This window comes from Nelumbo lutea, chromosome 1 (genome assembly GCF_056320005.1).
Source record: "Nelumbo lutea isolate HS-2025 chromosome 1, American lotus-T2T, whole genome shotgun sequence".
Lineage (NCBI taxonomy): Eukaryota > Viridiplantae > Streptophyta > Magnoliopsida > Proteales > Nelumbonaceae > Nelumbo > Nelumbo lutea.
This window is the reverse complement of record NC_142684.1, coordinates 102,997,521-103,024,377: the sequence shown is the minus strand read 5'-3', so window position 1 is coordinate 103,024,377 and position 26,857 is coordinate 102,997,521. Positions and strand designations below refer to the sequence as shown.

General features: G+C 38.3%; 1 protein-coding gene and 1 long non-coding RNA gene across 2 annotated transcripts; both read left to right on the top strand.

Moving 5' to 3' along the window:
• Positions 1 to 10,007: 10,007 nt before the first annotated feature.
• On the top strand, positions 10,008 to 21,744 carry LOC148876495 (uncharacterized). Its single transcript, XM_088967002.1, has 10 exons — positions 10,008 to 10,719; positions 11,285 to 11,374; positions 11,520 to 11,752; positions 14,008 to 14,125; positions 15,539 to 15,622; positions 15,717 to 15,834; positions 15,942 to 16,381; positions 16,464 to 16,603; positions 21,137 to 21,226; positions 21,473 to 21,744. The coding sequence occupies exons 2-10, from the start codon at positions 11,354 to 11,356 to the stop codon at positions 21,576 to 21,578; spliced, it is 1,350 nt and encodes a 449-aa protein (XP_088823128.1). The 5' UTR covers positions 10,008 to 10,719; positions 11,285 to 11,353; the 3' UTR covers positions 21,579 to 21,744.
• LOC148876496 (uncharacterized) lies at positions 18,307 to 18,922 on the top strand. The gene is made up of 2 exons (XR_016105953.1): positions 18,307 to 18,475; positions 18,647 to 18,922. It is a non-coding gene; the product is annotated as an uncharacterized LOC148876496 (long non-coding RNA).
• Positions 21,745 to 26,857: the final 5,113 nt, after the last annotated feature.

Sequence of the window (26,857 nt, the reverse complement as noted above, 5' to 3'; positions counted from 1 at the left end):
CGTTGTCGTTTTAACTGACAAACCCCTGAGACAAGTCCTGCTCAAGCCCGAGGTCTTTGGTCGGCTGACGAAGTAGGCCATCGAACTCAGTGAATACGATCTCCAGTACAAACCATGGACCGCAATTAAGGCTCAAGCCTTAGCAGATTTTATCGCTGAGTGCACTTTTAGCCTCGAAGCCCCTCAATAGGTTGAGCCCGAGGTCCCCAGTTCGGGCGAACCCGGAGCTCCCAAGCCAATAGAGTCTGAACCCCATGAAGTAGCAGCCAGTGTGGCATCTCTCCTGGTCAGGCCAAGCGCAAACTGGGATGAGGAGCCCTGGATCCTTCACGTAGATGGTTCCTCGAACCAGCAAGGCAGCGGGGCTGGAATAGTCTTATGCGGCCCGGGTGGCACAAAATTGGAATACGCACTACGCTTTGAGTTCGTGGCATCTAATAACGAGGTAGAATATGAAGCACTGATAGCCGGGCTGAACCTAGCGCAAAAGGTAAGAGCAAAGCACATAGTCATCTGCAGCGATTCCCAGCTCGTGGTCAACCATGTTACGAGCGAGTACGAAGCACGCGAGCTCTCCATGATCGCATACTTAGCGAAAGTAAAAGAGGCCCTGCTCAACTTCCAGTCACACTTCATCAGGCAAATCCCGAGGTCAGAGAACACTGAGGCTGACGCTTTGTCTCGGTTAGCCAGCACAAGTCACAACAACATGAGAACCGTGTACATAGAGGACTTACCTCGGCCTAGTATTCTCGGTGGGGCAGAGGAGGTCGCTCCCGTCCTCAAAGCAGAGCTGAGCTGGATTGACCCACTCGCGATCTTCTTGCTATATGGAACCCTCCCTGCAGACCGCAATGCAGCCAAGAGTCTGCAGCGCCAGGCAGCCAAATACGTCATAATTGACGAACGGTTGTACCGACGGTCCTACACGCTCCCCTACTTGCGTTGCCTGCGACCTGCCGAAGCCGAGCTCGTACTCCGCGACACTCATGAAGGTCTGTGCGGCGGACACCTGGGGGCAGAGCACTCACCCAAAAAGCACTTCGACAAGGATACTACTGGCCAACGATGAAGGTAGAAGCCGTCGAGCTCGTCAGAAAATGCGACAAGTGTTAGAAGCATGCCAATATCCACCATCAGCCTGCTTCTAACCTCAAATAGCTCGCCAGCCCATGGCTCTTTGCACAATGGGGCATCGACCTCCTGGGGCCATTTCCGCCAACAACAGGTGGGAGAAAGTTCCTAGTGGTGGCAGTAGATTACTTCACAAAGTGGATAGAAGCCGAACCTCTGACAGCAGTTACAGCCCGAAATATACAGAACATCTTTTGGAAGAACATAGTATGTCGCTTCGGGTTACCTCGGGTACTGATCTCCGACAACGGCAAGCAGTTCGAGGATATCAAGTTCCAAGAATGGTGCCAGAGTATGGGAATTCAACAGAACTTCACATCGGTCGCGCACCCGTAGGCAAACGGTTAGACAGAAGTAATGAACAAAGCCATCCTGCGCGGACTAAAAGCATGTCTAGACCTTGCTAAAGGGTTGTGGGCGGAAGAGCTACCAAGTGTTTTATGGGCTCACCGAACTACAGAAAAAATCGCCACAAGAGAGACCCCCTTCAACCTCACCTATGGCACTGAAGCGGTAATCCCAGTGGAAATCGAAGTACCTACACTACGACTAGAAACATATGACGATCAGACGAACGGAGACGAGTTACGTACCAACCTTGACCTATTGGACGAGGTAAGAGACCTCGCGCACATCCGGACAGTGGCCAATCAGCAGTAGGTAGCTCAGTACTACAACGCTAGAGTAAAGAAGTGAAGCTTCCGAGTCTGATGACCTGGTTCTCTGTAAGATTATGGTGCCCGAACCCGGCGTGGGCAAACTTGGACCAAATTGGGAAGGACCCTATAGAGTAAAGAGTGCGCTCGGGGGGACATACGAGCTCAAAACCTTAGAAGGTAAACAAGTACCCCGAGCGTGGAACATCGTTAACTTAAGGCGATACTACCTATAGACCGCCAAGAGAAGCGGACGAAATCTCTACAAGAACCTGAGGGCTAGGATGCCGAGCTAACAAGAGGAACCTCAGCATAGGCAAGCAAAGAAAAGTCGGGCATATTAGTAGTTCGGCTAAATATCAGTCAAAAGACTAATGCGAAGCAGAGACTAAGTATTAAAACACCGAAACAGGTCGCGCGAGTGCAATAACCCGGGCAAGAAACAGATCGAGCATATTATTAGTTCGGAAAAAAGAACACAACCAAAAAGATTATCTATTTCATTGCAAGAAAAGGAAGAGTACAAAAAAAAAATTACAAGCCCGGAGCTACTTCTTCCCCATCAAAAGGCACTTCAACGACACCCGAAGGCCCTACCTTGCCCTCAGAATCTGGCTCACCATCGCCAGCATTGGCCATCTCCTGAGTTATACGCGAAGTGGATATGACACTAACGTCGAGGTCAGGATACGTGTTCCAGATCATCCACCGGCTCAATTTGAATCCCCTTCTATAAGAATCCACCATCAGGTCGTCAAAATGCGGCGAGGCAATGTAGTCTTCAACGACCTTCTTCTTGGCATCTTCAATACCTAGGGAAAAGATCTGTGTTTTCTCCCTGATGTCCTCCTGAAGATATTCGACTTGATGCTGCAGGTCCAACCTCAGGTCCGCCATATGCTTCACGACTTCCCCCATGGCCTCGGCATCCCGCTGAGACATCGTCTGCCTGGCCATAGCAACGCGAGCAGCCTCTTCGGCAGCATGAGTGGCTGCCTCAGCAGTGCGGGTATTCGCCTCGGTAGCACGAAAAGCCTCTTCGGCAGCACGGGCAACCGCCTCAGCAGCTCGCGCCTGTCGCGAACTCCTCTCCACTTGGGCCGCTAAGGCGTGAATAAAAGAGTTCACCTACCAAAAGAAACAAGTGAGCGACAACAGCAAAAATGATAGAAAACAAAGAAGGTAGACGAAATCTGACTTACCACCATGGCATGAGTTACGGCACGACAGGCGACTTGATTCAAGGGAAGATCGGTCCATGCTGCAATCTCCTCGGGGAAAGTAGCCTCCCTACTCTTCTAAAGAGCGTAGTTCGGTGACAACATGCTCCTGAACTCCCCTTGAGCTCCTGAGCCCGAGGCCCCAACCCGCGTATGAGCAGACCCAGAGTAAGCAGGAGCACTTGAGTAGGCGGGAGCACCTGTGTGAGTGGTCTTGGCGTAAGGGGCCCCTGCCGCTTCATGCATCGGAGCCACCTCGGGCTCCCTGGGCAGATCCTCCGGGGTGTAGCCTGGAACTTGAGGCTCCTCATCCTGGGGCAGCTCGGTACGAGTTCGCTTGGCGACCCGCTTCCTCCTCTTCATGCCTTGGAACAGGCGCCCCCTACGAGTCCTCTCTGAGTCCATCACACCTACAGAAAAGAGTTCGACATCAGAAAAAATGAAGGAACAAAGCGAACAAGAAACCTCTGAGCAAGAAACCTACCCGAACTCAGACCGGCCGCAATAAGCTTGGCCTCCGTTAAGTACTGATGGCACTTTAACCCTTGCCGTGCCCATTGCCGGAGGCCCTTCACCGTCTCTTTATCGAGAGTGACACCAAAATCAAGAGCGACCTCCCCCCACCCTGTCTGAAAATGCCACCCTTGTGCACTTCACACCCCGAAGTAATCCCGCTTCCACGCTAGGACCTTGTTGGGAAGTTCGTGCAGAAACTTAAAACCCGGGCGAGGAGACAAGTAATACACCCGTCTTCCCCCGGGAAGAGAACCCGCTTATTTCTTGAGCATTAAAATAGAGGAGAATATCTCCAAGTCTAAAGGGAAGTTCTGTTCGCAAAAAAGGGAGACTGTCCCCACCAGGTTCCGAATAGAGTTCGGATGAAGCTGGCCAACAGTAACGCCGAAGTGGTTTATGACCTCGACGAGAAGAGGGTGGAAAGGCAGTCGCAACCCCGCAGCGAGCTGCTCTCGAAAAATCACGATCTCATCAGGACCGTGTTCCCAAGGAAAGCTACTCGAAGGAATGAAATAGGTGTACCCCCCAGGCAGATTGTAAGAGATAAGTAGAGATTGGAGCCCCTCGGGTGTCATGGTCGAAGGACCAAACCTGTCTAGCATCCGACCTCGACGAGAGGTAGATGCCAAACTGCCCAAAGCAGCTCGGCCTACAGGTTCGAGGTCATCCTCAAGTTCCACCTCAGGATCACTAAGGCAATCGGGGTATACGACTCGGTTCGTAGAACCTACATTAGTCCTACTTGAAGAATCGTCTGAGCTATCAAAGCTTGACATCGAGGAGAAAAGGTAGATTCAGGAAAGTACTCACCGGAAGAAAGTTTTGAAGGCTTTGGAAACTGGAACAAGCCAAAAAACTTTGAAGGTGAAATAACAAGCTAGTCGCGAACTGAAAGGCTTGGACACGAGCTGAAAAGTTGGACGCGAGCTCAAGTAGCAAACTGCAGAAGTGACAAATCGACTGGGTTCCCCTACTATTTATAGCTACAATTACCAAGAACCAACAGTGCGGATCAAAGCCAATCCGACGGCCCGCATTCGTGCTGACCGCATGTCCCCTGAGACCGAGACGTGATTGGCGCACGTCTCTCCGAAACCGACAAAATGTCAGCGTACGTCTTTTTGAAACTGGCGATGCGCCGGTGCACGTCTTTCTGAAATTGTCAACGCGTCGCACACGTCTTTTTGCAATTGACAACTGCCAGTGCACGTCTCTTCAAAGTGGCGCATTTTTTTCAAAATTAAAAGACCCGTTGTCACGTCCCCAACGGTGCAATTTTTTGAAATTTAAAATAGACGCACGCTGCCACGTCTGTCAACATTTATAAGCATTTAGGCACATCTCCCGCCTTTCCAGACACTCTAAAAAATCGAAGAACCCTGGCAAAGCACCTCGCGCGGTCAAGATTCGAAGAACGGGACAAATCTACCTACCACCTCACAAACTCCCCGCGCCAGGGCAAGACCCTTGGCGCGAGGAGTGGGGGGCAATTGATGAAGGAAGATTTGGCCTGACCTCATAGTTATGCAACACGTGGCAAAGGCAACAGCTCGACACAAAAGCATGACTAAGGGGAGAAACCAGCGGACCGAACTCCCCTACCAGCAGTCCGAACTCCCTACTAGGAGCCCGAACTCTCCCTTCGGCTCCAAGCCAAACAGTAACCTGAACTGGTCTGCATGTAGCAGTTTGGGACACACCTCACTGAACTGGCCTGCCTTGTAGTAGTTCAAAACACACCTCACCGAACTGGCCTGCCTTGTAGCAGTTCGGAACACACCTCACCGAACTGGCCTACCTTATAGCAGTTTGGGACACACCTTGCCGAACTGGTCTGCCCTATAGCAACAGGACATATCTCCGAACTCAAGACTTCACCTCGCTCACCACTCCACCACATCGCCTCTAGGACGCCAAAACCGAACTAACCGTACCGTGCCTGACACCGAGGAAGTTCGTACCCAGGGGCGGCGCACCTGACTGACTTGGGATCTGATGCTTGACGGCCGCACTCCAAACGGCCACCTACCACTGCCATCTCCAGTTACAGAGACGGCTCCGACAAAGACTAGTGGCGGTTCTGTCCCAACAGAAAGGATGACACCCGAACTGGCAGAAGCAAAGGTAATGATACCCAACCTGACAGAGGCTTCGGAGTGAGTGTGCGAAGTGGTTATAAAAGGTTCCCTACCCCCAACAACAAGGTATGTGAACTTTGCGCCATCTGGTCTTTGCTTTACCTTTGAGAGAATACTAACTTGAGCTTCGGAGCTATTTCACCGGGTTCCCCCCGGAGTTCCCTCATATTCTCCGTTTCAGGCTACCTATCGCTCCAATCAGAGGCGAAATCGTTGACAGTTAAGACTGGCCGGATTGCGCTCCATCATAATCTAAGTGGAATGTAAAGTTGTATTGTTCCATTCATAACAAGGTAGTCAATGACAATTGCCAACAATTTTGTAGATCATCCAAAGAAAAAAAACATTTATACTAAACTATCAAGCATTACATTCATGTCCTAAATTCATCTTTTAGAGGGAGTTCGATAGCAGCATATTACATATTTGAGAGGGAAGAATCTCTCAAGTGTCAAGTTAGTCTTTGTGTCCACAAGTGTTCAATGTGGGTAAGTCACCCTTTTTCGAAAATTCTGTGTAACATATATCTAAACCTATTCAAATTAATTTTAGTTTATCATGTGTAGGGGCGGATTCGAGCCAAGCCAAATAGTATAAGGCTCGATCTTGGTTCGAGCTAGAACCTTGAGCTCGAGTTTGATTTGAGAAAAATGTTTTATAAAAATTAAAATTATATAAAAATTATTTTTTATTTGATATTTAAAAATTTAAGAATTATTATATTTTTATTATATATATTATTTTCTATAGTTTTATTTTGAACTCGGCTCAAAGCTCAGTTGAAACCAAGCCAAGCTAAGCTCGAATAGCTCGTGAAGAGCTCATGGCCACCCCTAATCATGTGCAAAGATAAGTAGATAATGTTTACAACTAGCATGAATAGCTTAATAGTTGATAAGGTGGAATTGGGAATAAATGTACAAATACATTAATCTCCTTGAAAAAAGTCATTACCAAAGTTGTTCCCATCTATTAGGTATGACATTGGTAGGTCTCAAATCTAAACACTTAAAACCGACCATGCCTACATTCAATTCAGATCAAGTGGAAAAGTAATGCTGCATCTCTTTATAACCAATTTGAAATTATAACATGATTTAACATTGTTACCAAAACCAAACACATAATATATATTTTGAGTTAAACTTTATAGTTCAATCCCATTGTTAAAAAACTAAATATATTCAAAATTACAATTAAATTGCAATTACAACTTCAAAATTATAAGTGGATTAGAGCATTTTATAATACAAAATTGGTCTACCCAAAAGGTCTATATCCCAGACTCTATTTGGCCTATAATATTAAAGAAGCTTAAATATGGCCTAAATGACAATAAACAAAAGAGCCACCACTACCATTATACATGTTGATTTGTGTGATAAATGTTATCCATCCACCTTTGCACCCAATTTAGTCAACACTTGTCTCCTCTTATATAATTGAGCCACTATTTTTCTTCAAATATATACTATTTACCTCTTCCCATTGTTCCATTACCATTGGATAATCAATATCTTGGCTATTGTCTTCATTGTAAGTGTTACACCATGAAAAAATACATTTTTTTTTTTAATTTGAACATATCTATTTAAAAAAAAAGGGAAAAAATATCAAAACAAATATGGTGGTAGCAATATAAGCAAATTACACTTTTAAGAACTTGGATATGTTTACTTGAAAAAAAAATCAATAGTAGGGAAAATAAAATTTCATTACACCTAACAACCACCCAATACAAAAGAAGTATAGCATATGCGGGTTATCTACTAACTTAGAGACCCGTATTATAGATTTTCGGCCACATTTGCATATTTTATTCTTATATTTGAGGTAGGAACCTCTAGATGTTGAAGATTGCTTTGACGTCGCACTCAACATGACAAGTAACGTGAGCAACTACAAATTTTGAAATGGGGCAACCCAACATTGGGAGTCTATCAGTTAATGTACAAAGAAATCATAGTAGAACCACCTTTATATAAGCAATTTCCGAAAATATAGCAACTCTTGTGTTGTAACCCTAAAAAATTATATTCAAGTTTGGGTTCACTCGTCTGGCCTTATGTTCCCAACTATATTAACACCTTTCAACCTAGCTTGAGTCGATAAAGTTTCATGGCTGAAAGATGAAAGATGATAAAGAAAATAGTAGAGATTCTTTCAAACTTCCCCTTTTCTTGAGACAATGGAGTTTCAAACAGGGTTCTTATCTCTTTGAGTTGATATTGAAAAAGGATAAAGAGATTGAACGAGGGTTTTTGTTGAGTTTCAAATAAGGTTATTTCAATACAATTGTATGTAAAATAATTTACAAAATGGTATAATGGGTATTTGGAAAAAACTAATGCATTATCCTAATGTTTTTTGACTCGTCAGTGTCATAAGGGAGGTTTTTGTTGAGCTTTTCAAAAGTTAAGGGGAGGTGTTCATTAAACTAAAACTAAAGAGGAGATTTTTATAATTGTCAGAAACTTCAGGGGAGTTTTTATCTTTTACCCTTATGCATATATATGCCATTTAATATAAATATTATATAAAAAAACTTAGGCCTAACTTGACCCATAATCACCCTAATAAATATCCACTAAAAAGAAAAAAAGTTTATTTAAGGATCAAAATGCATAAAATTTGAACAACAATGCGGTCCTCTCATTGCATACTTCACATGTACCTCCTCATTTTCTCCTTCCTCGCACATGGGGTGAACTAATCTTATTCTCTATTTTTTATCAATTTAATGTAGATTTGTTTCATGGGTTATTTTGGTTCAACAAATTAAATCCCTATTTCCCTCTTAAACCTCTATTAATCCTTTTTCGCTATCTCTAATCAAATAGGGGTGTAAATTAGATGGATATGGTTTAGGTTAAGGGTCAACCTAAATATGACTTTAGCTTGGAGCCAAACTAATGTCAAAACCTTAATGTGTAGGTGAATGGATCTTCTTCTTATATAAGAGTCTAAAAAGGCATTGCTCTTTTACATGAGTTATCGGGTTTTTATTAATTTAATGGAGATTTGTTTCAGGATTATTTTGGTTAATAATAAAATACAATAAGAAAACACATAATGTGAGCCTTTTGTTATCTTCATCAGTTCAATTTTGAATTTTTTTTTTTAACCTAGTTATTGATCTCATGCTAAGCACTTTTTTTTTTGTTTGCTTTATAGGGCTACACAAAAAGAGGGTCACCCATGCATCCCTAAACCCTTACCCAAAACCCCCATGGCAATGGGATTTGATTCCAAGTTTCTACTACAACTAGTTAGAGAACCTATCAATTGAGCCACTATCATTTAGTTGTCATGCTAAGTTGGGGGTTTATATACTTCTTATAATATATAATCTATATAAAAGGAATAAATTTGAAATTTAGTAACTAAAAAAGAAAAGAAAGATATTGTTTATATTATTTTATATGTAAAAAATAAAAATATATAAAACTTTGGTGAATCACTATTACTACTTTTTTATCTTAAAAAATACATTTTTAAATAGCAATGCACGGGTCACCGCTAGTACATGCATACATACATAAAACGTCTTAACCCACTTGAAGTTTTTCCTAAATTATCTCACATTTCAAATAAATCACCTAATATTTTCTTCTAAATCTCTTTCTCCCTCCCCCTCTCTTTCTATCTTTCTTTCCCTCTCCACCTTCCAAATGTTAATTAAGTTGAAATAAATTTAAATATCAAAATAATATAAGCAATAATAGAATGTTTCATAGTTATTACCAATAAAAATGATAATTTTAAATCTATTTAAATTCCATTTAAAATTATAAAATATTAGAAAAAACATTAACATTTACTAAAGTTGAATAAAATTTATCAATAAATTTGATTGTACTAAAAAAATAACAAAATTTTATTAATCTAAACTCCATTTAATATATGTACATTAATAATGGTTTACAAATAACTCAAAACTTTTATTAATGATATTTTAAAAATAAATTATTTATAAATTAATAAAAATGTATTGATTTTAAAATCAACTTTCACTAATTTAAAATTCATTTAAATTGTGTTTAAAAACAATAAAAAATAATACAAAAATTTAGTTAATGACAAAACTCATATTGGAATTATAGTCAAAATCCATTGGAATGGTATATTAGTTCTATTCCTTCCACTTGTTTGGTTCAAACGGAATCAAAATCAATTAGAATGGATTTTCATCCCTAATGAAGGGGGAGGGTATAGTCATTCCCTCAAATGGGGGAATGCTGTTTCATCAAGAATGGAAATAGGATTTCCATTCCGCCTAGCCAAATGGTTGGACCATTCCAATTCCAAACCTTTATTTATGCGAACCAAACAGAAACTTTGCAGAAAAAAATTTTAATTCTTAAGCTGTGTTTGGTTTTCATGCAAATTTATTTACATTAGTGCAGAACTATGATAGTGAAAATGATTTGGGTTCAAATTCTGGTTTCTTTTTGTTTTAAAATTTAACATTATTCTGTTTGATTGCGGTACAGATGAAGTAAATTAATAACTGAAGTAGAATAAAATAAAACCCAAAACAAAATTAAACCAGAATTTGAATCGTTTTTCATTTGCACTCCGGCTCCCATGCATTTTGTACTGGGGCATGTAAATTGCAGTGCAAACCAAACGCAGCCTTAGTATTTTAAATCTTTTACGTGTGACGTGTCACATTTTCGGATGGAGGGTACGCTGATTATGCGCGCGTGAAGGGTACGCCGTTTAGTGCCCGTTGTGGCAGCATACCCCGCGAAGTTGCAAGGGTGTGTTACGCCACCGGCGCTGGTTAGCAGATGCTAGCTTGTTTCTGGGTCCTTCCTCCTTCGGTCACTTTGCTCGTGCGTTAACCATAACAGCCGTATCGACGAAGAGGCATCTCCCTCTTTATTGATAGGGTTTTCGTTCGGGAAAGGCGGGTATTCGATATGCTATCTAGGGTCTCGATCTACTTCATCTGCATGTTCATTAGGTTTCGTCTATTCTACTTGTGCGCTCGATCAAGGGTTCGTCGTTGAGGATTGTGAGCAATTGATCCGTTTTTTGTTGATTGTACAGGTAAGACTGGACTTTACAACTTGTAACAAGTTTCAATTTTTATGTGCAGATCGGATCTCTTTATGAAAACGAGAATGACTTTTTATTTTGGGTTAAGGGGATGATATCTAACATCTGTTTCGAGGATGGAGATTTCCTCAATGCTGTAGGGTTTCTCGTGATTTTTAGTTTTTCCTCCCTTCTATTTGTGTCTTATCCACAAAAGACGATTTTTATTGAAGAAAATGAAGAAAGATGCATATACGAAGGCTCATGAGTATATAGAGCATCGAAATGCAATTCTAGAGCGACCATCAAAGATTTGAATTCATTAAGGTTTTGTTTTTAATCTCTCAAGGTGGTGTTGGTTTTTCCCTCTTCCTTTTTTCTGTCAATGGTGTTGGTATCTCGGGGAGGGGTTATATATGATAGCGGAGTTTGGCTTAGTTTGTAAAATAACAATTAAGTCCGGGAAAGGGTTTTATGCTGTAATATTCATTATCAGCTCTGTATTTGATTGATAAAAACACAGAATATTTGGTCCCTGGGGCGCTTGTGTGATGTCTCTTTTCATTTTGACTTTCAGGCATCAGATCTTTGTACATATTACTTATGCAAATTAATCTAGCAAGCTTCTTGGAGATTTGACAAAGAGATGCGAGGCTATAGTAGAGCTGTAAGCAGTTTGTTGATTTTTGTTGAAGCCTACTAGTTTCTTGCGTTAAATATGAACCGTTAAGTGAAGGGTCAATTGTTTAGATTGTCCCTTTTCCTCCCCTTAATATTGCTCTTTGTAATTATTGTTTTTATATTCTCTGTAGGAGCTGCATCAACATGATGAAGAATTTGGTGACTATGAAGAGGATGGGGAAGATCAAGAGGGAGAAGCAGAGGAAGAGTATGAAGAAGAGGAGGATCCAAAGCCTACCAAAGAAGAACTGGAATACCTAAAGTTAAGGCAAAAGCTAAAAGAATCCCTTAGAAAGAAGATTAAGAAGGAATCTAGTTCTGTTCCCACCCAGGTCCAAGAGAAAAAGAAACTTCCATATGACAAGTGAGCATTTTTTGACCATGCGATGTTAATTCCTCTTAAATAACTTCTTAATTACCATCTTTCAGCAGCATGATGTACAGCCCCTTGCTGACTTCCATAGTATAATGGAGATATTAAGGAGGATGCTGCCCATATAATTAGAGCAGGATGGGCAAAACGAAGGGGTGCATTAAAACTTTAAAAGTCATATGTGATGGGAGTAGCACTTAGACAAAAAGGAAAACTTTATATAATAGTTATAAGGCCATAGGATAAAAAATGATCATATTTGAAAGAACCTAGGTGGATTTCCAATAGGTGATAAAATGAGGGAAAGTAGACTAAGATGGTTTGGTGACATGTGGGGAAGACCATCTATGGCATTAGTGAGAACTGAGAAGAAATGGTCTGTTACAAGTTTAAGGCTTTAGAAGAGATAGGGACAGATGAAAAAAAAGTAATGGGTTATTTTATTCATAAAAAAGGGTCATGGGCTGAAGTAGTGAGTAATGATTTATTTAAGGGACTAAAATTTAACAATAGATATGACACTAAGGCTGCATTTGATTTCAGTGTAGATATGGACTGATGTAAAACTCCACTTCCGGTCTGTATTTTCATGCATTTGTTTTCGGTGTAAGTTTTACATAAAAAATTGATGTAATCCTCACGCACAATTGAGTTTTACATTGATAATCAATGTAAATACTACATCAATTTTATCTATGTAGTATTTAATCGATCATCACACTTTTAAAAGTTCCAACGGTTCACTCATTTTAAACCCATCCATGTTGAACTCCATCAATGTACTTTTACAGCGATGACAGTTTACACCGAAACAGTGATTTAAAAGGTGCGCCTGAGGCGTGCCTAGGCGCATTTTGGGGTATGCGCCTAGCCCAGGTCCTAGGTGCACCCCTTTCAAAAGGCACACGCCTGTTGCACCTAGGCGTGTGCCTGATGTGCCTTGCGCCTCAGCTCAGGCGTGCACCTTTTTAAAATTTTGTGCTTTTTGCTGTTTTTTGAGTCTAACGGCTGGGCCAGGGTCTCTGCCCCCGGACCCCCAGCCACGCCCCTTGAGGCAAGCCTGAACAAGTCTATGTTAGGCTCTGAAATTGTTATTTCTCACATAAAATATAATGATTTTATAACTTTCATTGCCTTTTAAGAAGATATTTTATTGTAATGAATGAATGAACAACAATAGCAAATAGGGGGCTCTCAACATAGACTTGTTCAGGCTTGCCTCGAGGGGCATGGTACAAAGGTGACTCATAGAATCAAGAATGCATTATGTTTTATATCATATTAGCTACTTGAAGCAATGCAATTAAGGAAAAAAAGAGATTGTGGGTTTTGCATGCTTGAAAATGCTTTATATGTTTGCTTTTATTTTTAAATTTTCATTTGAATATGCTTTACATGTTATGTTTATGTATTTTAATTTTAGATAATAGGTTTTTTAAAACATTTATTTTAAAACTTAAGTTTATATTTTTTATTAACATTATGTTTAATATTTTTGATATTTTTGATTTTTAGTTTTTTTTTTTTTTGTAATTTTGTGCCTTTCTTAAAAAGTTGCGCGCCTCGCCTTGTGCCTAAACAGAAGGGAATGGATGAAAAGGAATCATGTAGCTAGCCACATATATTTAGGACAAGGCTTAGTTAAATTGAGTATTTAGCTACCTATATTGCCATATATTTTTAGACTGCTAGTAAGCAGGTCATAGCTGTTGCTGATGGCTGTGCTGATAGCTTGATACATCCAGTTACATAAGTATATTTAATGGCGCATGCTGGGTTCTTAGTCCACTCTAACTATATGATGACTTAGTGAATATGAATGTATATGAATCTAGGCCAAGATACAAGATAATTACTTATAAGTTATGCATTCAATGATTAAATGCCCTCCCCCCACCCTCACAAAAAAAAAGAAGAAAAAACAAGGGCCTTTTTAAGTGGGAAAGTTGGAGGTTGTGGGCTTTCTTTATTGGTTTGTAGGTCTATTGGCATGTATGGATGCATGCTTCTGAGTTATCAGTATTTATGATCCATGCCTTGTTTTAGTGGTTATTGTTATTATGGTTTCAAGTTTTCTTATAGAAGTAAATAAATACCATGCTTTGATAGTTCAGGATTTTGGCTGGAAATGAATGCTTCATTATTTTATATGTTCGAGGAGGTTATTGAGCTGATTACATGGTTTTCATCTTTAAGTTTTTTCCTAGATTATGTCATCCTCTTGTGGATTGTTTATTGCTATGCAGTTATGGATCCTTCTTTGGCCCTTCTCAGCCTGTTATTGCTCAAAGAGTAATACAAGAAAGCAAGTCAATACTAGAAAACCAGCATTTGGCATCAAGGTTTTCAAGTTTGCATCATGCTGTATGTCTCTCTCTCTCTCTCTGTGTATGTGTGCTAGGTGACAACTAACAAGTAATTTCATTAGTAGTGCAGAAATAAAAATTACATTTCATCCAATTGAACCTAGTATCCCATGGTATGAGGATATGTATCAAGTACAATATATGCAAAAGCCTAAACCCCACATTAACTCACAAATAAAACACAACACAACAAAACAAAATAAGATAAAGGGCCAAGGGTCATTACCCAACGTTGCCCCCAGCTATTTGGAGTTGTGGGAGGCATGGGCTGGATATTGGCATTTTCGTTTATGAAGTGGCTGCTTGCAGATTTCAATCTGTGTTGTCACACTTGTTAACCTGAGAATTTGCCAGTGTATCAACTGATGGCCTCTAAATAAAATAAAACATTAGTCTCTCATAATCTCATTTAATTGATTCTTGATTTCAATCCTGGATGTATCTTTGATTTTTTGAACCAAAGCACAAATTGAAGCATGAGAGCAAATATCCTTGATATATGATATCTACCATTAACTTTTGTGTTTAGATGAATTGTTGTATCATCATCATCTGCACATTTTATCCCTCCATTACAGGTTGATAAATGCACATGTAGGTAAGAATCCTAATTTTGATAGGTATAGCTAGGAAATCTTGTGTTACAAAACTGATAAAAAAAAATCGTGTTACAAAAAAAATTATCCAATTAACTGTTTACCATTGGTTGCCAGATGCATTTTTACTTAGGGACCTTACATTTGATGGTTACGGCTAGGAGCTCTCCTATTACCCAAAATATACCCATTCAAATGTTTCTTACCGTCCAAATATTTTGGAGTCTATTGTGATGAGAAATCCAGCATTTGGAGTCTATTGTGATGAGAAATCCAGCAAGGAAAATAATCAAGTAGCTTGGACCTAGATACTGTAATAGGTAGTAGCACCAACTAGCCTAAATATGTTCTGATGGCAGGAGGATGTGAAACTCCTTTAAGGCCCTGTTTGTTTACAAATTTCTCACTTGCCTAGGTAAATGTTTTCTGGGTAACACTTACCTGGGTAAGTTCACTTACCCATGTTCTTTAGATTCCCAGGTAAGTAATTTAATGACCTTTTTACCCATAAAATGCTAATATTAACAAGGGCAAACTTGTCATATTATGTTTTATAAACTTTTCCCCAGGTGGGAAAGTTACTTACCCACCTGGGAGATGGGCAAGTTTTATCCAGGTAAATGAAGCCCTCTTTATCTGGGGCCCAGTACTTAATGCAAAAAGAACGTTATAAAGTTGGTCAATGGGAAAGAGATACCCATTGACCAACTTTCCCCCTCTTATTTATCGCTAAATGAACGGGGCCTAAGTATTATTATGCTTGTATTCCCCATTTATTTGTATCTGTCACTTGATAATTTTACTTGTCTTCACAGGCACAGAACAAAAAGAGCCCAACTCCAACTGCTTCAGGAACTAAGCCTGCTGTACGTGAAGAACCGCCAAAAATTGTTAGTGAGGTAAAATGACTTCATTTTTGGATAAGTTATTCAGTAGCCTTGTGAAATGCATGTAATGAGTTCTAATGAATGCTGTGGATTGCCTATTCTGTAGTTACAAAAGAAAGTGCAGAAGCTCAAGGATACACGGGATTATTCTTTTCTGTTGTCTGACGATGCAGAATTCCCTGCTCCTACAAAAGAACCTCCGCCCCGCAATGTTTCTGTCCCAGGTTCTGGTGCACTCGTGCTCTATTCAATCACATCTAGTTGTTGGTCTAGGCCATATACATAGTATTTTTATTAAGGAAACTTATACAGGTTTTTGCTGATGTCGAAGATGCCCGATCAACTCAAGTGCCGTTGAAGAGCAAGCAGTCAGTGAACAAGCCTAGCAGGCCAGTTTCCAATGGTCATGAAGAGAGAAAACCTGTTTCTATGAACCACAAAATGCCACCAAAAGCAGGAGTCCAGAAGGTGGCTCCTCCAAGTAGGCCAAAATCGACATCTACTGATCCTAGAAGAGAGCTTGGTAGCAACTCTGGAAATGGGCCTGGCCGGCCAGTGGGGCCAAAGGGCTTGCCGTCTAAGATGCCTGTTCCTACTGTGGAGAAGAAGGCTTCTGCAGTAGGTGCAAAAAGTTCCCAGTCTGGTGTGCAGAAAGCTCCATTACCAAAGTTGCATCCACCTGTACAAAAGCAACTTTCAGAACAGAAATTCCGGGAACCAGAAAGGAATAAAGTAATAACAAAACAACCAGTTTCTTCTTCAAAACTTCAGGTTTACATCTCCTCCCTCTCTCTCTCTCTCTTTCTCTCTCTCTCTCTGCCTAGCATTTACTTTCTTCTACCAAATTCTACAGATTAAGGCCTCTAAGCAAATTCCAGTGCGTGCAAGCATGCAAGAGCAATGTCCAAAAAAGAAGCCTGTGAAGCGATACTCTGACGAAGAAGATGAAGATGAGGGTGATCAGGCTATCAGCATGATTCGAAAAATGTTTGGGTGAGTCTTTCTTAAGTTTTTTTTTTCCTTTTCTGCTAATGCATACACTAGTGCAGTTGCGATGCATTTATAATTTAACAATCTGCTGGAGTTATTTTCAGTGCTGATATGAAGTTATTCTACATTTAGATGTAGTTAGAAAAATGTTTGAGCAAGTCTTTCTTATGTTTCCTTTTTTGTATTTTCTGTTAATGCATACACTAGTGAGGTTGCAATGAGTGCATTTATAATTTAACAATCTGCTGGAGTTATTTTCTGTGCTGATATGTGCTCTAAATTTAGATGTAGCTCAACAACATATAGGTTTTTAACTTTTTTTTGTTTTGTTTAATCCTATTTTTTTTTTCCTTTTGGGGTTGTGGTGGTGTTTGGAGATGTTAAATGTCTTCAATGCTATTAATTTTTGAGAAACTGCAGCATTTAGTAATGGTGCAACAAATCTGTTCTTAAATGGAGCTGTAACTGCATTTGTTCAAAATTCGTAAACTGTGCACTGCTCCTGACTCAAATTTGCCAGTTAATAAGTAGCATCTTCATTGTTGCATGCATGCACTTTTTTTTTGTTTTTTTTGAACCAGAAATGAAAAGAAAGTGATTGAGCACGTTTGCTTAGGCCAGTTCCTTGCAATCTTGGATTGGTAACTTAAAGCCCGCAAGGTATGAAACAAACCCTTGTGGGATTTCTGGGCGTCTAAAGATTAATTTTATGGTCAAATGACTGGTTTTACAGTGGAAAGTAAAATGTACATATGAAACAGATTGAATGCTTGTGAAACTAACGCAATGCCAACAAACCCTTATTCCAACTATATAGGGTAATGTAGGATGAGGTGAAGAATTCTATTCTGGTGAATGTGGTGGGTAAAGAAGGGGAATTAAGGATTTTAATTATGAGGGAAAGAATAGACATGGGAAAGAGAAGAAATATCACACCTTTGGAAGAAAAGATGGAGAAAGGAGACACACACACACACACACGTGTAAGAGCACATGTGCAAGCTAGCTAGCATTAAACCATTAACCATATATATATATGGAGCTGTAACTCTCCTCCTCTTCTCCTCCCTCTCTCTCTCACACTCTCTTATTCTCTCATTTCTCTTTCTCTCTCTCTCTCTCTCTCTCCATATATATATATATATATATATATATATGGAGCTGTAACTCTCCTCCTCTTCTCCTCCCTCTCTCTCACACTCTCTCTTATTCTCCCATTTCTCTCTCTCTCTCTCTCTCTCCATATATATATATATATATGGAGCTGTAACTCTCCTCCCCTTCTCCCTCTCACACTCTCTTATTCTCTCATTTCTGTCTGGTGATAGTTTGTTCTAGCCCTACTGCATTGGTTTCAGTATTAGAGCTAATGGTTCGTCACCATGTTCTCACAAAGTGACTGATTCTATAGGCCTAGGGTATCATTTAAACAATCTCATGGACCTAGAATCAAGGATGATATGGTTTGTGAACCATATGAAGGGTCTATGGTTGATTAATTTGAGAAATTGGTGGAAGAAAGTAGATCTAGTAATGTTGGCTGTAGGAGTAAGGTTTTCAAGAATGTTAGAAGATAAAGGGAAGTGCCTAGTTTCAAGGGAGATGAAGACATGCAAGCATTCTTTAATTGGATTGCTATAATAGAAGAATATTTTGATTGGCATGATATGTCTGAAAAACAAAGATTTAGATTTGCACCCATGAAGCTTGCAGGTATTGCTAAAGTATGGTGGAAAACTCTTGAGCAACGACTAGAAAATAGAGGTGAATATCCTATTACCACATGGGCAAAGATGAAGAGGTATTTGCAAGAAAAGTACATTCCACAGTACTTCCATGATGATTTGTATGTGGAGTTGACTAATCTCAAGCAAGGTATGCTATCTGTAATTTAATATATGCATAAGTTTGATGAATTATATATTAGATGTGACATTACAGAATCAGTTCATTTCATGAATGAACTAAGGGATTATATCAAGAATGAATTGTCTACCATTCAGATTTATAACTTACATCATGCCTTTGAATTGGCTCTCAAAATAGAGAAGAAGCAACTGATTACAACAAAGAATTTGAAGCCAATGAGAAAAAAGTACAAAGTTGTGAATGAAGAATTTCAACTTATAAAGAATGCTTTAATGAAGGTAAAGAAGATGATTTCTTGCATGTCGATGCCCATCCTAGAGATGAAGTTGTGAATGAAGAATTTCAACTTATAGAAGTTGTAAACATTGAAGATCAAAAGAATGTAGGCCAAGAGAAGATTAAAATGGTTGAAGAAGAAACTTCCAACACCCATGGTCAACTTGAGGTTAATGATCAAGAAGAGAGAAGTGGGGCAAGATACAAATGTGTTGGTTGTAGTAGATGTTAGTAAGGAAGTAAGTCATGACCTTACCTTACAAGTTCAACTGGATCCAATTCAAGAATTACAAGTTGATATTGTACATGTTCCACCAACATCGATAATGGCAGAAGTTCAAGATTTTGCTGAAGAACCAAAGGGAGATGGACACATAGAGATGGAGATTTCTCAACTAGAGATTGAAGGAAAAGTTCCAAATGCTGCAGTTGAGATTTTGGATATGAAAGTTCATAGTGATTGGTGATGTAAGTGGTCAAGAAGCTAATGCTATTGATTATTTAACAACGAAGGTTATGGAAGGTAGTATTTCAGACATACATTACTTTCAAGATCCATTTATAGCTTTGTGTGTGACATCTACCCTACAGTCCAAGTATGTTGAAGTAGTTATGGGAATTACTTGTCATTGATGTACATCAACTTTTCATCCTCAAGTTATTCAAAACTCGAGGACGATTTTTTTTTTGAATCAAGGGAGAATAATGCAGGAGCTGAAGAATCAAATATGGAATTTTTTTGTATTTTTTGTATATTTGGACAGTATGGATATTTTCGTCATTTTAACTAGTCCTGTGGGGCCTGGGCTATAACATCTTGTTCCTCTAGTTTAGTAGGGCTTGTCTTTCAAATTTCAGCTTATTTGCACTAGTAGATAGAAAGTTATTGTGTTTTTTGATGCACAAGACAAGGAATGACATTTTTATAATTATGGTGAATAGTATTCCGGGCCACACGTCACTATAAATAGTTGTATTCTCTTCTTTTTGAATCTAATGAATGAATGAAGATTTCTTTAGAGCAAGTTTGCTGTATGGAGTGATTCTAGGACCCCTTGGAGTGATTCCTTGGGTTTTCTCTCTCATTTCTCTTTCTCCACCCCCTCTCCCTCTCTCACACACTCTCTTGCTCTCTTGTTTCTGTCTAGCGATAAGTTTGTTCTGGCCCTACTGCATCAGTTGGTGATTTCTTTGTTTAAGCTTCCTGTCTTCTAGTGTAGTTGTTTATTCTCTGTTTTCTTAGGTTGTTTGGTTTGAGTTTGTTGGTTTGGTGTTTGTTGTTCCTGTTTGTTCTCTTAATGAAATTCCTGTTTACCAAAAAAAAGTCCTGTCTTCACTTCTAGTGGTTGAAAGAATGGTCATCAGAAAATGGGATTGAAGTAAACTAGTCTGAATCCATCTTCTAGCCAGGAAGTTTTTAGAAAGCTGGACTTGGACTAAATTAGATCTAAGCAGTTGTCATGCAGCATGACAATAACTAATTATTTTGGTCTTCCTAAGTGGTGTGGGTACTAAACGGTGCCCGAGTGCTGGTTAGTTGACCATAAAAAGTACATACATTTTCTAAATTTAAGATAATGATGCAATATCATATATAATTCAATTAAAAACTATAAATATACAATAAACAAATAATATTTAGTTTAAAATCTTTCTTTTGCAAGCATACAAAAGAAGGCCAGATGGGTTACAATTTTGTTTTCCAAAGGTGGATAGCAACTTTAAATATCCGAGTTGGTCCCTTGTTTGTGGAAATTCCATAGCAGCACACTACTGATTGAAATATCTAAAAGAACATCTTCATCGTCCTTTTATCTTATGCCTTGCTTCTTTTATATACCATCACGCAACCATGTGCCCTCAGAAATGCTTAAAGTAACTAATGTGCATGTACATAATAAAAGGCATATATTATATTATAATTTTTTGAAGCAAATTATATTATATTATATTAAATAATTAAAGATAAAAACAAGCAAATAACATTTTAAAATAGCTTGTGGCTGATTAGGTCGACTAGGCTGTCTAGTTCTTAGTTGACCTAGTACCTAGTCAATCTAGCTAATGATTAGTCTCCCTAGACCAGCATCATGAATATACACCGAGTGGTTAGTTGACTAGTTAAAGACTAGTTTTTTTTGGGTAGCATGAAGGCACGGGGTAGTTGAAAACTGATGTTGATTACACTTTGTCTAAGTCATGTAACTCTTAATCCATCATGAAGGAAAAATATTATTTGGTACTAGTGCCATCTTTTTCAGCCCACAAGATTCTGCCTTCGTTGTCATGTGGATGTTTACTTGAAAGTTAACTGCATTATCTATATAGTAGCCAAAATCTGGTCATTTTTGTCGCTGCTTCAGAATGTAATCACGGAAAACTCTTTTTCAGGTATAACCCGAATAAGTATAGTGGTAGGGATGACGATGACAGTGACATGGAAGCTAATTTCGATGATATCCAAAGGGAAGAGAGGAAAAGGTAATGATTCTTTAGGGTCAGTTTGGAAGGAGTACAAATACAAATATGTAGAGTGCAAAACCTTATATTAGAACTGTACATATTTGTATTTATACTCTTTCCAAACTGAGCCTTATAATAGTTGGGACCCCCCCCCCCCCTCTTTTCGCCTATTAGGGCAGGGTCATCAAATGGTAGGTTTGGACCACCCCTCATCGCGTCATTATTAGCACTACATATATTGGTTCTCACTCTGGTTTTTTGCAGTGCAAAAATTGCAAGAGAGGAAGACGAAAGAGAGCTTCGCCTCATCGAAGAAGAAGAGAGAAGGGAAAGGTTAAGAAAACTAAAGAAGCGCAAGCTAAGACAATAATGACCGTTGAAACACATTTTTCTAATTTAGGATGTTCTTCTGTTTATTTAGGAATTGTTTCTTGCTTAATTAGGTGGCTTATCTTCCTCTCCCCATTCTTCTTTTCCCAAATGTCGTCATTGATTTATGTAATTTTTGATTTGAGTTTTAAAGATGATTTTTCTTATACTACACTTCCCTAATAATTTATTTACTTTTCTTTTCTTTTGATTGGGGGGGATTGGATTCTGTTTGCGTCAAAAACTGTCTGATTCGAATGGTTGGACTGTTGATCCATTTGATCCGATGACCGGGTTGTGGGATGTATAGTAACTGTGCATGCAAATTATAACTTTGTATTCCAATGTCTGATTGAAGTGAACTTTGTTTTGGTTTTGGGCAACTTTTTAACATCTATATGTTCTAAGGTGGTTTGTCCCATTATTTTTTCCAAAAAACTTTTATTTTTGGCCTTAAATTGCAAATTTTAATATTTGTTTATAAATAAAAATTTAAAATTAAATTAAAAAATATAAATTAAATATAAGATTTTTTGTATAAAACAGAACTATATACCTATACATTAATATTTTCATATGGCTGGTCACTGATGTAGTATGGTTTAACCCATTCGACCCAGCTGGTGACCCATGATCTGGAGGCAAAAATGGTCATCTCTAGTTCAGTTTTTTAAATTGCGATTCTATGAGTCATTGGGCCCATACAATGCTGAGTTTGGAGTATTGCTGGAGATTTATTGTAGTTTACGATTGTGTTTGGTACTATTGCCATTTCTACTTGCAATGTTGTGGTTGGTCAATACAATTTTTTGAGAAATTGTCTTCTCATGTTGCATTAGATAGATAACCACTTCCACTAAAAAATTATAAGCATCGGATTGGGGGTTGACATTTATAATAGAAACACCAAATTTGATGTTTCATCAAGAAACAAGATGGTACCAAATGTTGTATTGATAACTCATCATTTTTGATAGAAAAACTTATATTTTCATAAAATTTGTATTGATCGGACCTAAAACGTTGTAAATAGAAGTGGCAATGGTACCAAACACAACATAAGTCAATTAAAACAAGGGACAACAATTATGAGATTACTAAAATTTATTCATCAAACAATCTATTATTTCTAACATTGTTTTCGAATTGTCATTGGTTCAGATGGTTGGACTATTTGGCATGGAAGCCATCCAGTCGACTGATTCTATTTCACCCATGAACCGAAATTTTGCCAAAAAACTATTGACTTGGTCAGCAGTCTATTGAATTGGGTGGTCAAACCATTAATCCATTCGACCCAGATAGCAGTTTTGGTTGTTTTTATTTTAATTAAAATTTTATTATTTTTTAAATTAATGCAATGGATCATCCATTCAAATTGAATAGTTGAATCGCCAACTCGAAAATCAATGGCCAAAGCGATTCCCATTCTAGGTCGCTTTTTAAAACATTGTTTCGAATAAATAATTGGACTAGTGTAGACCTGGCAATTGGGTTGGGTGGGGTTCGGGTTGGGTCAAGGTACTTTGGGTTGATTTCGGGTCGGGTTGAATTTCGGGTTGGGTTGTCAAATGCTAGACCCTGACCCTAAATGTTTGGGTTAGGGTTGACCCATGGGTCAATTCGGGTCATCCCAAAAAATAATTGAAATAAAAAAAAAATACATGAAAATTTTCAAAGTTAAAATAATTAACCTTAAAATTCCAAATATAAAATAAAGAACTTGAACATTTAACAATTTAAAGAGTAAACAATAAAAAGTAAAGACTAAATAGAAAAAAAAGTAAAAATAGATTACGCAATCGAGTCAGCGGGTTGACCCATGACCCAACCCAACCCAACCCAGTTTTTTTCGGATTGGGTCATTTTTACACTCGGGTAGTTAAATATGAGACCCTAAACCCTGTTTTTTCGGGTTGGGTTGGGTCGGATTCGCGGGTTGAGTCAACTTTTTGCCAGGTGTAGACAAGTGCTTTGGCATTCTCTTAAATGTTATAGGCAGGATATTCTAATTGATTCACGGAAAGAACAATGCTGTTATTATTAGGCAAACCCAGATTCCAACGGGGACCATGTCGGAAAGAAAATTTTTGCTTACTCAAAACAAGTCAAAGATGAACAATTTTTACTTTTCGTTTGGCAATTGGCAATAAAAATCTAATATTGCTCCTCATTACTCCATATATTGCACTACCATTTTGCTTATTGTCTCTTCATATCCATCCGCAGCGTAAAAAATTAGAGAATAAGAAGGGGAAGAGAATTTCATTTCATTGACGAATGCTGTCGTAGTGACTACAGAACAGAAGTAACATGAAAATTAAAGAAAATGAACGGAACCTCCATACTTTATTTATGAAATAGATACATATATAGATAAACACAAATCCATACAAGATGAAAGGGGCGACATTATTGTTTAATGTATGTAGGGATAGATTATTAAAAGAAGAGAAGATGGTTAATTAAGGAGGGGCCCGCCGGGTAAGACTTAACAGATGATGAAGATGCTCCTCCATGAAAAGCGGGCACATTTGGTAAGATTAGAGGACAAGGTGGTAGTAGAATTGGCCAAGCAATAAGGCAGGTCGTAGAGCAAGGCAGACTGACCGGTGTAAACAAATTCATAGGCGCCTCGGAGTCGAATACCGGAACACCCACATCTTTCATAACGCACTGCAAGATTATTGCAACCCGGACCACTCCACACTGTAAGATAGCTCCCACTCACTGCATTAATGTTCACCATTAACACTACAGCTATCGCTACCACGGCGACCATTAATGTCTTCTTGTTCTTGGAGGAGGCGGCCATGGAGATGAAGAAATATAATTATTTGGGGGCTGCGATAGGCTTAATTTGCTAGCTTCTCAAGTACTGTATGTGCTCCAATACTCCCACTCCATCCCACTCTTCTATTTATACTAAATAGAAGATATAATTTTAAGGCATCCAGGAATGAAGAATGCGTGTCCAAACTCCAAAACCATACATTCTGGTGACAAAACACGAAATAAGAGTGAAACAAGACTACGTTACTCTTTTAATAATAATGGAAAAGTCTAGTGACCCATGCACTTCGAAGCATTTTTTTGTGCTTCTACTTTCACTCTTTTTCACTTGAACACCGGCACAAGACAATACCCATAATCTTCTTCTTTCTTGATTAGCGGTGACCCATGCGATGCACGCATGGATGTTGTACAGTAGAATTTTTTTTTATCAGTTTGGATAGAGTATAAATACATACAAAATACAAGGTTTTGCATTCTATATATTTGTATTTGTACTCCTTCCAAACTGAGCCTTTCCTTTTTAGTTATCGAGTTTCAAAATTTTCTTTATATATATACATACCTTATATTATGAAATGCATATATATAAACCAATTGATGGTGGCTCAGTTGATAGTGCCCATAATCTTCTTCTTTCTTGATTAGCGGTGACCCATGCGATGCACGCATGGATGTTGTACAGTAGAATTTTTTTTTATCAGTTTGGATAGAGTATAAATACATACAAAATACAAGGTTTTGCATTCTATATATTTGTATTTGTACTCCTTCCAAACTGAGCCTTTCCTTTTTAGTTATCGAGTTTCAAAATTTTCTTTATATATATACATACCTTATATTATGAAATGCATATATATAAACCAATTGATGGTGGCTCAGTTGATACCTTATCTATATATTTAATTGTACCAAAGACTTGGATTGGGGTAATGGGCTACCTCCCATTGTGTAGATCTATAAAGCTAAAAATTGGATGAATGAAGATAACCAAAAACTCGCATTAAGTTTTTTCTTACTACATTTTATTGTTGGACCAGAACAATCCATTAAACAAATCTATTACATTAAATTAAATTAATAAAAACAAAGGAAATAACCTGAACCCGAGCAAAGGCACAAAATAAAGGGAAAAACCTAGTAACCCAACCCATCTAATTTACACTCTACTTCGGCCTGGACGCCATCCTTCGTAGTTCTCCCAAGGCCATGGTCCATGGGCTTAGACCCTGCCCAATATGTCTGGGGCAGGTTGGGCATAGACTAACTATGAAAAATTGTTTTTGAAGTTCTTCTAACTGGGAGGATTTGGAAATTTTGGTTGATTTTGATTCTGACTTCTACTTGAACCAAATAGAAACAATTAAAATCAAATTCCAATTCCGAAGTGATTCTGATTCCAATTCTGACCCTACTTGCAAATCAAACGGTCCCTTATTGTACTTTCATTATAAATTTATTTTCAATAATTATGTATTTTTTCTATAATTTTTAATAATGTTTGGATATTAAATTATTGTTATTTATTAGAAATTAGACTATTAATTTATCCAAAACTCATTATTATTATTATTATTATTATCATATTATAAAAATTATTAAAGATAGTATATAAAATATAAATAATTATTAATTATTTAAAAAGTTAAAATATCTAAAAATTGTCTTATGTGTTTCTATTGTTTCGCTTTCACTTAACAAAAACCATGCCCTGCTAGTTTCATTCTATTAGTGGGTTGATTTCTGTTTTATTTGGATGTTGCCTAGGGGTGATCTGGGCTGGGCCCGGGCTGGGCTTTGCCTTCATAACAACAGGCTTAGGCTAGGCCCTGGCCCGGCCTGGCCCACATTATGGGCCTAAAAATATAAGCCTGTGCTAGGCCAAGATTCTAGGCCTAATTATTGTATTTCCGTTCCAAAATTAAACAATTGTAATTTTTTTTTTCACTTATTGTTGTGGAGACTATAGTAATTTATAAGAAACTTTAAATTTAATATCAAGATAAAATCTTCTAACATAAAAGAAATTAAATAATTATGCCTTGTAATTTATAAGTTTCAATTGGTCATTAGTATGCTAAAAATGATAATTTTAATAAACCAATTCTTCTATCAACAAAAAATCAACCTAGAACCTATAATGTCAATAAAAAATAACCATCCATTGTCATGTAATATCCACAAAACAACTTTAAACATTTCTATAAGGGACTCCATCTTCCATTCAAATCTTACAAATAAAAGATGAAATAAAAAAGATATTAGCAAACTAAGAAACAATAGCTCAAATTAATGTAAATAAATAAATAATAAAATATTGAAAATGGTTTCAATTTTACCCAAAATTTGCAACTATTCTAAACTTCAGATTTATTTTCATCAATAGATTCTTCATCACTAGAAGATTCGCCTTTTGGTGAGAGAGAGAGAGAGAGATTGGGCGAAGCGACGGTTTTGTGAAATTGGTAAGAAAGAGAGAGAGAGAGA